The sequence below is a fragment of the Pyrus communis genome, chromosome 8 (assembly GCF_041283825.1).
Source record: "Pyrus communis isolate YQ-2024b chromosome 8, ASM4128382v1, whole genome shotgun sequence".
Classification (NCBI taxonomy): domain Eukaryota; kingdom Viridiplantae; phylum Streptophyta; class Magnoliopsida; order Rosales; family Rosaceae; genus Pyrus; species Pyrus communis.
In genome coordinates, this window is record NC_142572.1 from 22,639,983 (window position 1) to 22,650,726 (window position 10,744).

Here is a 10,744-nt window from a genome sequence, read left to right on the forward strand (position 1 = left end):
TGGGAGTGAAAATAAAACGTACACAATTACAGATAATGCGGTCACTCAGTACTACTGGTGATATTTTTTTTAGTTAGAAGTGAGAGGTTTTAAGTTTGAATCTCGTGGATGGTGATTTTCATACTAAATTAGGTTGCTTATTGTGTGGCTTAGCCGAACTCCCCCTCCCCCTAGTGTAAAAATATCGAAATATCGATGTACTAAAAAAAAAACTACAGATAATGGTTTTCTTTTGAATTGGTTTTGAATTGGGGATCGGTTGCTGCGGAAGTTTATTTTTTGAGAGTCATAAAGACATAGGCAATCTCTCTTTAGTCATATGATATACATGCATCAGAAATCAAACATAATACATATCATACAAAATACTAACCTGAAATTTGTTTCCGATCATTGAATCACTTGATGCGGTTAGAGAAAATGCCTTTGGCACCACTTAATTATGATTTTAGAAAAATTCCACCAAACGAAAAAAAAAAAGTATGTAAATTTTCAAAATTTTTGAAAAATATTAAAATGGCCCTTATGTTTAGTAAAATGCATTTTGGAATGGGAAAAAAGCACATTATACAAGCATTTTGATAGTTCAAAACATTAACATCAGTTGTTTAAGAGTGCTATATGTTAAACGTTGTGAGATATTTTTGTGACGTGAGAGCATGTTTGGATTATTAGGCCTACTACATGGGTAATTCTGATAGAATTGTTGGATTTGCTACATGAATAACCCATCTATGATATCAGATCAGAATGTGAGCGTCTAACTAAAAATCAATTTTTGATGGATGAAGAGATACATAATATTTCAATCAATTATGTTGGACTCTCATGTTTTGATAGGAGAGATTATCTACAGACAAAATATCTCATTAATCTTAACATACATGTTATGTCATTTAACATTACGGTCTAATAGTATTTCTCTTCACTTGTAAATCATAGGTTTTAGGTTCGATTATTGTCACTCACTAATGTCAGGTTAAAGTTTGGCAGTATAATTTTTTTATTTATTTTAACAAACGATATTATCTACATTGAAAGTACGAGAGTTGGCCAAGCCTTACTATCCAATAAACCGCTTTTTTGAAGATTGTATTATACCTTGACATTTTGGAAAAAATGATTCTATAGCTTCGCATGTGACATCCCACATCGTCCAGGGGAGTGATCCTTATATGTATATTCCAATCCTTACCTAGCACGAGGCTTTTTGGGAGCTCATTGGCTTCGGGTTCCATGGGAACTCCGAAGTTAAGCGAGAATGGGGCTTGAGCAATCCCATGATGGGTGACCCACTGGGAAGTTGCTCATGAGTTCCCAAAAACAAAACCGTGAGGGCGTGGTCGGGGCCCAAAGCGGACAATATCGTGCTACGGTGGAGTCGGGCCCGGGAAGTGGTCCGCCCCGGGCCGGGATGTGACATCGCAAGTCAATGACTCAATGCACATTTTGGAACATGATCTTGATTTGAAAGTGATTACATAGCAATCTAAATACCATTAAAAGATAATTGATGATGTCAATACCACCCAAACTATTGATTTTCCAAATTTCTTACGTCTTAATCATCCAATATTAAATGACACGGCAATAGGTTTGTAAATACCGACTTGAAACTAACTCATATGGGTTCTTAATAGTTGATTTGCTTGATCGTATCACTTATTGTAAAGACATGAATATATAACAGTCATTACTCTTTACAAATACGGTCACTTACTTTGCTAAATATAGATGCACCGTGAAATTTGGTGAAGCTTTTAATTAATTAATTTCATAATTTGAAGCGTTTTATTTTTTTTCTATTTCAATCCTCGTTATTTAATCCATAAACTAGGTTGTATTGAAATGACAAATAAATAAAAAATAAGGTAAACATACATGGAAATATTATCTTTTTATAAATCATGTCCCATTGGAGACATCCGATAAAATTGAAATTATATAAAAAAAATTATCATAGCTCTTGTGCAAAATAACACGCATCAATCGAGAAATGATCTATTGTTGTACTTAAAAAAATGGTTCATAACCAGTCCTTTTCTTATTGGGCCAGAATTCAGTTCATGGGCTCTTCAAATCGGCCTTGGGTATCTCTTTCGATTGGGCCTGAATCCAATCAGTCAAAATTTAACGGGCCAAAATTCAAAAGGTCCATTTTTACTGGTTCGGCTGCGGAGGAGAGACAGCCACTGAGCTACGTTTTCACTCCTCAGCAATTCCGACCGCCGTGGCTACTGCGCCAAGTTGCTAACTTGGGAAATCAATTCCGATGAGCAGCCAGCAGAGACGTCCGCCGGACCCAGTGGCGGTGCTGAGAGGCCACCGTGCCTCCGTCATGGACCTCTCTTTTCATCCTTACCAACCTCTCCTGTTCACCGGGTACGATTCAACACTTATGCAACCTACCCTTTTGTTAATTTTCCTCAAAGATTATAAATTTTGATCAAACTCGCTTCTTCTTCTTCTTTTTTTTCGTTCTAGTTCATCAGACGGCGAGTTGCGGATTTGGGATACTATCCAGCATCGGACTGTATCCTCAGCAGGGTAATTCAAATACCAATTTTCCATTTTTTATGATCAGAAAGTTGATATCTTTTTTGTTTTTGGAATGAAAAAGACAAATTTTATTTGCAATTTTCAGGGTGCATAATGCAGCACATGGTATTGCTTCTGTTGCTTGTACTGCCAAAAGAGTTATCAGGTGGTTTTCTTTTCATTTTTTCTACCTCTTATTTGCTTGTCAGATATACATACATACATACATACATATATATATATATATATATTTTTATTTTATTTTATTTTATTTTTGGTGCTAGAATTGAAATTTGAAAATGTTTGTGTAGCCAGGGTAGGGATGGAACGGTTAAGTGTTGGGATATTGAAGATGGAGGTCTGTCCAGGTTCTCAGCTAGTTCTCATGAATGTAGCCTATAGTTATTCGATTTCCGTTGTACACTGCTTCATTTGTTATTTTTGATCATGGCATGTGCCTCATTAATTTTGAACCTCGATATCGCCTTGGCAGGGTTCCATCTGTTACAATCAAGACAAATTCTTACCACTTTTGTAAACTTTCCTTGGTGAAGAGGCCTCAATCTTGTTCTACACGGATGGACGGGGTTAGGTTTCGTGATGGAGATGAGAGAGGGGTGAAGGGGACTACCGATGAAGGTTTGTTGAAATTTGGAACTGTATTCTGGTCAGGAATATTGTCTCTGCACTTTAGCTACTTTCTCTTAGGAGATGAAGGCTTAGACTTCAGATTTATCTATTAATTGGATTTTGAATACTGGTCTCTTCTGTATTTGAAATTTGTTTTGCTCTTCATTGCTCTGTGAAAGTTCAGAAACAAGAATGTTGATAGACAGTTTTTGAAAACAGAAAATACTCAAGACGAAGGGTCGAAATATGTCGCTGTAGCAGGGGAGCAGACTTCTGAGGTCTGTATCTAACCTTGATTATGTCTAGTCTGATGTTCATTTTTGGAGTCTCGATTACTCATTAACCTCATGTGGTTGGTTTGCAAAGGTTGAGATTTGGGATCTTAATGCTGCAGAAAGGTTTGCACGGTTGCCTCAAAGCTGCACTGGTGGCTCCTCGGGTATTTCTTCCAAGCAGAGCGGTCCCTTTCTAATTCATTCAACCTTTGGCTTACTAGTTTATGGATTTGATTGTGTTTCAGTTTATAGCTGACGTTTTTGGGCCATCACTTTACTGTCCATACTTTCTTATTGTTTTCATCTAGTTTATGTCAAATGGCATTAATTCTTGCCAGGAATGTGCATGGCAATTCAAGCATTCTCACCATCTGAATCACAGGGATTCCTAAATGTCTTGGTTGGGTATATTCTTTTTCACTTCTCATTATCTATGTTTTATGAAACTGAGTACCTGATTAAAATTTTGATGAAAATGTAGATCATCCGTTTGTGTCTGCGACTATGCGGTTTTAATGATGTTTGGCTTCTTAATCTTCAGCTACTCGTAGTAGAATCTCTTTTGTTTGTTCTGTTTGTCTGTTGTCAGACTCTGTTAAAAAACTGCTCAAATTTGTTTTTCATCATTTTCTTTCAAACCAATGTTCTTAGGAAAGGTTGTTCAGAAGTCATATGTCATGAGTTACTTGACTAGTTGTCTGTAGCAATCTTAGATCTCTTCAGGATGTATGTGGTGCATTCACTGAATTGAGCAAATATTTTGGGGTCAGAAGAATTTGATAACCTGGTTTGTGAGTTGTTGACACACAATGTGAGAATGAGATGTATGTGTCATACATGAGTTATCCTACCCTTTCTAACTTCGGGGATGCTGGATCAAGATGTGTGTATAACAGATCTTAAAATTTGTTTATACAGTGTGAGCATGCACCCATTTTCATACATGTTATAATCACCGAAGAAGGATTATTCTGCATTTGGTTTCTGGAATTGAAACGTGAGTTCAAAATTTGTTATTTTCGTCATTTTGATATGTCTATTCTGATTTTGTTTCTTTGTTCTACATTGTACAGTTATGAGGATGGTTCCATGCTTTGGTGGGATATTAGAAATCCGGGGGTTCCAATTACCACTGTCAAGTTTCATTCAGAGCCAGGTGAGAGACCTAGAATCCGAAGAACCCCCGTGCGTTTTTATTACCCATTCTCATTTTTCCTTTTGAAATAAACCACATTGTTCATGTACCTTATCTGCAGTTCTAAGTCTATGCGTTGATGGGTCATGCAATGGTGGTATCTCAGGAGCCGCTGATGAGAAAGTTGTGCTGTATAGTTTGGATCCTTCAATGGTAATAGTCATGTTTGAAAGTTTGTAGTACTACTCTAACCGAAATTTAAGTGATATTTTATATCTCTTTTGCTGTAATGTTGTGCTGTCCAACCTAGGGTACGTGCATGATCAAGAAAGAAATTGTTTTGGAACGACCTGGAATTTCAAGCACTTCCATTCGACCTGACGGTAAAATTTTTGCAACAGCTGGCTGGGACCACAGGTTTGGAACATAACTTTCATTTTGAGATTTGAAGTGTATCTTGTAAGTCATTCATCGCCGATCTGCATTCTTATGTCTTTTTGCCCTTTTTCGGTTTCACCTCTTGATGGCAGAGTGAGGGTGTATAACTATCGTAAAGGAAATGCTTTGGCGATATTGAAGTATCACCATGCAACGGTATGATCCTATTTTCAAACAACAACGCTTTCTTGCGTTGATGCTATACTCACTACCGAGGGCCTGATTATACGTATTTGTGTATTATTGCAGTGTAATGCCGTTTCTTATTCCGCTGATTGTAAGCTAATGGCATCTGGATCAGAAGATACAACGGTGGCACTATGGGAACTCTATCCTCCTCAGACTTAAAACGATATGGTCTATATTGTCCTATGGTCCCGAGTTCAAATTCCCCTCTTTGTGCTTAGTGTAAAATATTGTTTCTACTAAAAAAAATAGAGTCTATTGGCACACCATGTAAGCACACTAGTTGAAAAAAAAGACGGAATTAGCATGACATCGGAGATGCTCTAATAAAATTCACTTGTACTGTCGAATTTTGGTCAGTGCCTCGTATATTTGGTGGTTGTCTTCGAACAAATGTTACCGGTTACGCCCCTGCTGTTATCTAAGGAGAAATTTCGGACGTCTTTATCACTTTAGGTGGCTGCTCTCGTAGTACAATTTATTTATACTGAAAGATTTCGGTTTCCATTTTTCCATTTTTTCTGCCGGCGGGATGAGCTCGTGAAATCCGAACCGTGTGGTGTCCTTATTTTCGAGTGCAGGAACCATGTGGTTTGAGGTCCCTAACGAGCGAGTCCTCCTTCCACAAGGCACCCGAAAATTTAAAACCGGCTTCGTTGTTAAAATGTTGCATTCCAGCTGTCACTTAGTACTACGGTCTATTGATATTTCTCTTCACTTGTAAGTGAGAGGTTTTAGATTCGATTTTTGCCAAAGGCGAATTTGAACCACAGTTATTGCTAGTCCATTGTGAAGCTAACCCTATTCCTTCCCCCTTAATGTAGATAATATCGTTTGTTAAAAAAAAAAAAAAAATCTTCCTCCTTTAGAAACAGCCACTCTCAGAATTTCATATGAACGCGTCGTCATTTTCGAAGCAGCAGCCAGCAGGTGCCGACCTTCCTAACTCTATATGGTTCTACTAGTTAATTCCAAAAATCTTCTAATCCCTCTTCTTAATTAAGCACCAATCTTCAAAGCGAAAGCAAAGTGGAACCAAACAAGAGAGGAAAACTAAACATTAAGAATTAATGTTGACTTTTATTTTTATAATCATGAAAAATTATTTTAAAAAGTTAAACAATATGTAGAGTATAATACACACACACACACACACACACACACTTGTGAAAATGCTGAAGCTGAGCTGTGAGAAGATTGGATGTCTATGGTCATGGTTAGCCTCCAATGTTGAAAAATATATAAGTTGCAATTAATCGTTTTAGGTTTTTTTTTTTTTTTCTGGTCCTCGTATCTCTCCCCAGAAAAATATTTCTAATTGAATTATATTTTTGGTCCCTCCAACAGCAATGGTTCGGTTTTGTCTCCTGCTGGTAAAGCAAAATGCATGGGTGGTTATGGCCTCTGATGCTTAATTACTATAGGTTCATGAATATATGAAAGATTTGACTTGCAGAGTTTGGTGGTTTGCAAGCAGCACGCATGGCTGCTAAACATTCTTTTTTACAGGTTCATGTATTAAGAGCTTAATTTAATTTGTATGGATAATCCGCAGTCTAAAGTGGTTGACGTACACCTTAATTAGTTATAAGTTAGGGCTCATTTCAGACAAGTTCAAATCTTCTATGTACTCATTGTGTGAACTAGTTTCTGTTATTAATTGACACGTGTTCATAAACTTAACACTCCACCAACTCTGGTGTCATAAACTTAACATGTGTCAATCAATTATAGAAGCCACAGAGAAGTCTCACACAAAACAGATGCAAAAGATTTGAACTCATTTCAAATTGTTTACATAGAAATTAATTTAGCACTTACATTCATGAGCGTCTTAAAAAAAATTACTGGAAAATACGTTAAAGTTAGTTTTTACGATTTATTAGCATTTTAAAGGTATTTTTTTGTCAAACGTAAGTATCATAATCATGAGCGATTTTAGCTCTTTCGTATGCACCATCGTAAATAAATTTTGAGTCCTTTCGAATACTACAAACACAAACAATAAAATATGATGGCAAACAATAAAATAAAAAAATGTTGACCAAAAGAACGAGTGTATATATATATATATATATGTGAGGAAACTTTCACTAATAATATTCTTCGACCAAAACATAAAAAATATATAGAATTAATTAAGGAATATCGCATCTCAACAATACATATAAAATACATATACCAATACGCATGGTGTATATTGTAGAATAGCAAGACGTGCTGTATTTTCTATTTTCCACGGCCCGACAATTTGAATCGATCAATTTATCAATCATTACAAGAACAAGATCAGAAATGCATTATAAATTTAGTTGAAGGATGTATCTGTCTAAACCAACCGTATCAAAGACATTCTGAATGAGCCCCATCAACCGTTTACAAAATTGTCCAAGTACACTAAGGAATATCTCACTTAATAACAAATATAGAATTAAAAGATCATGACTTCACTTGTTGCAAATAAGGTTGTAAAAGACGTTAAGCGCTAGTCGGACAACAAACTGAGGCCTAGCTTCAGTTTATTCATACTTATTGAACAAACTAATGGTTGTGATATTAACAAGTAGTACCCTCATAATCTACTTTTAATTTGTCTAATTCAAGTCACGTCATCATATAGGGAGGAATAATTCATGCCATATTGTTGAGAATCCCGGATTGATAATTTGAGAAACCAAATTGCAACTTATAATATATGGTACAATACCTAATTACACTGAAACATCTAGGAAAAACCCTCAGTGTTTCATGGTTAGGGAGCTAGGTTTGACGATAACAGGGCGTTATATTAATGGAATGTAAGATGTCAATCATGTCCTGTTAACAACCATAGAGGAATTGGAACCTTGAAGATTTTACAATTAATATAGACCAAATGTCAAGGGACTTAAGAGGATACTGTAATATTAACAAGTAACGGGCAAAGCTATAATTTAGCATCAAACTAGTTATTATCAAGATAGTAGAATTTACAAAATCTTAACTTACTCATGAATAAAATATTGTACCAGATATATACCGAGTTTAAGACATCTTACTTATCCACGTCGAGAAGAATATAACTCAATATAGTGCTAATTAATGACATATACTTGTTGATTAGAGGAGCACTCCCTTACTTATTAGTTAGTTCCAGGCTATATTCATTTAGTTAAGAGTAATGTTAGAGAGACTAAATTTATAAACTAAATGATGTGTCACCGATAGGAAATGAGCACGTTTATCAACGTTTAAGTAATAATCCAATCATCAACTCCCATATCATTTCTCGTTTGGATGTTCTTTTAAAATAACTGAAAGCTCTTTTAGAGAAAATATTTTTGGATTCTAAAAGCACTTAAAGTGCTTGCTGCAAGAAACACTAATTATGTGCTTCTTCTAGTGACACTTTAAGCGTTTTTCTAGAATTTACTTGCATTTTTACCAAAGATTAGTTCTAAAAACATTTTCATCAAAAGAGTTTTCAGTCATTTTAAAAGCACATCCAAACAAGTTCTTAGTTTACAAAATTTAGTCTCCCTAGCATTGTTTTTTAGTTAATTAATTAGGACTGGGTAACTCGAAAACCCTAGTATTTAAGGAGGGCCAGGTCGAGACTTGAGACAGACAGAACCACAAAGCTATAGCTCATAAATCACAGCTAAAGCACAATTTAAGTAAGCAAAAACCAAGAAAGAAAGAAAGAATGAAGCCAATTACCAGTCTCATTCTTTCATTTCTGTTGTTAATAATATTTCTTGGGTTCTCTCGGAGGGCCCACGCTGCCGGTGGCGATTGGCAAGTGTTGGCAACCATTGGCGTTTCCGCCATGCACATGCAGCTCTTAAAAAATGACCGCATTGTCCTGTTCGACCGCACAGACTTCGGCACATCCAACTTGTCCTTGCCCAACGGTAATTGCGTCAATAACGACTGCACTGCCCACTCTGCCGAGTTCGTCGTCCAGACCAATGCCTTCCGCCCCCTCACGGTCCTATCCGACGTCTGGTGCTCCTCCGGCTCCATGGCCCCCAACGGCAACTTAATCCAAACCGGTGGCTTCAGTAGTGGAGAACGCCGCGTTAGAGTTTTCCAACCCTGCACGGGTTGTGATTGGACGGAGGTTGTGGATGGCTTGGCCGTTCGCCGTTGGTACGCCACCAATCATGTTCTGCCCGATGGACGCGAGATTATCATCGGCGGCCGGGGGCAATTCAACTATGAATTTTATCCGAAGACCGAGTCCACAAGCAATGTCTACAGCTTGCCGTTCCTTTCGCAGACCAATGACCCCGGCCAAGAAAACAATCTATACCCTTTTGTTTTTCTCAACCCTGATGGCAACTTATTTATTTTCGCTAACAATCGAGCTATTTTGTTGGATTACGGGAAGAACGTCGTCGTTAAAACCTACCCGCAAATACCCGGAGGCGACCCGAGGTCGTACCCCAGCACGGGTTCAGCCGTATTGCTACCATTGAAGAACTTGATGGCTCCATCTGTTGAGGCTGAAGTTTTGGTCTGCGGTGGAGCTCCAAAAGGGTCATTTGTCCAGGCAAATAAGGGTACTTTTGTGGAAGCTCTAAACACATGTGCTCGGATCAAAATAACAGACCCTAATCCACAGTGGATTGTTGAAACTATGCCTCAAGCTAGGGTCATGGGTGACATGTTATTGCTCCCAGACAGCACTGTTTTACTCATCAACGGTGCATCGTCGGGGGTTGCAGGTTGGGAAATCGGGCGTAATCCTGTTCTCAACCCAGTTGTGTACCGACCAGATAATGCAGTTGGGTCAAGGTTCGAACAACAAAACCCTACCACCATACCGCGAATGTACCATTCCTCAGCATTATTGGTACGCGATGGTAGAGTGATCGTTGGAGGTAGTAACCCCCACGATAAGTACCAATTTGGCAGCAACGTGCTTTTTCCAACAGAATTTAGATTGGAGGCATTTAGTCCTGAGTATCTCGACGCTAAATATGCGGATTTGCGTCCTACTATCATCACACCCCTAAACCTAGCCAAAATCCATTACGGAAGAAAATTGACCGTTCAATTCTCGCTTACGGGCACACTAGCAATGAATTCAGTGTTGGTGACGATGGTGGCGCCGCCATTTAGCACACATTCATTCTCCATGAATCAAAGGTTGCTGGTTCTTGGTGCAGAGAACGTACAAAAGGTAGGGCCAACAACGTATCAAGCTCAAGTGACGACACCGACTTCGGTAAATCTTGCGCCTTCCGGATATTACATTTTGTATGTGGTTCATCAGCAAATTCCAAGCGAGGGCATCTTTGTTCATATTTACTGAGAACCTTGAAGGTACATTTCATTTCCCAAATGAAGAAACATGATTGGTTATGAGTTGAAAAAGAAAATGGTCATATGCACAGAGATCAAGCTAGCCAAGAGTGCTAACTTGTCAGATGTAATTTCGATCACAATTTGCAAGTTGTACTTTCAATTTCTTTTTGTATTTTGTTTCTTTTTTTTACCGAAATTGTAAAGTTTGTGTTTAAACTGATGAATAAAGTTCTATTAAACTTGCATTGAA

General features: G+C 37.6%; 1 protein-coding gene, 1 non-coding gene and 1 pseudogene across 4 annotated transcripts; all 3 read left to right on the plus strand.

The window, feature by feature from the left end:
- Nucleotides 1–1,909: 1,909 nt before the first annotated feature.
- LOC148695382 (U6 spliceosomal RNA) lies at nt 1,910–2,011 on the plus strand. The gene has a single exon (XR_015965799.1). It is a non-coding gene; the product is annotated as a U6 spliceosomal RNA (small nuclear RNA).
- Nucleotides 2,012–2,153: 142 nt separating this feature from the next.
- LOC148695383 (protein DECREASED SIZE EXCLUSION LIMIT 1-like) lies at nt 2,154–5,571 on the plus strand. Of its 2 annotated transcripts, none has more exons than XM_088699149.1 (13): nt 2,154–2,382; nt 2,485–2,547; nt 2,645–2,704; nt 2,850–2,906; nt 3,032–3,177; nt 3,388–3,446; nt 3,535–3,628; nt 3,782–3,848; nt 4,517–4,599; nt 4,700–4,791; nt 4,889–4,995; nt 5,109–5,172; nt 5,266–5,571. In XM_088699149.1, exons 1-13 carry the CDS (start codon nt 2,273–2,275, stop codon nt 5,362–5,364), a joined length of 1,101 nt encoding a protein of 366 aa, XP_088555275.1. In that variant the 5' UTR covers nt 2,154–2,272; the 3' UTR covers nt 5,365–5,571. The 2 variants fall into 2 exon arrangements, with proteins under 2 accessions (XP_088555275.1, XP_088555277.1); XM_088699151.1 differs by having other exon boundaries at nt 2,155–2,382; nt 3,535–3,607.
- A 3,241-nt stretch (nt 5,572–8,812) lies between these two features.
- On the plus strand, nt 8,813–10,744 carry LOC137716717 (aldehyde oxidase GLOX1 pseudogene; annotated as a pseudogene). The gene has a single exon (XR_015965691.1). The product of XR_015965691.1 is annotated as an aldehyde oxidase GLOX1 pseudogene (transcript).

Excerpts from the sequence above, each read along its gene's own strand:
- LOC148695383 (XM_088699149.1), top strand. The coding sequence starts at position 2,273 with ATGAGCAGCCAGCAGAGACGTCCGCCGGACCCAGTGGCGGTGCTGAGA. Across the intron at positions 3,629-3,781 it reads TATTTCTTCCAAGCAGAGCG|GAATGTGCATGGCAATTCAA; the intron begins GTCCCTTTCTAA and ends AATTCTTGCCAG. Across the intron at positions 4,792-4,888 it reads ATAGTTTGGATCCTTCAATG|GGTACGTGCATGATCAAGAA; the intron begins GTAATAGTCATG and ends TGTCCAACCTAG.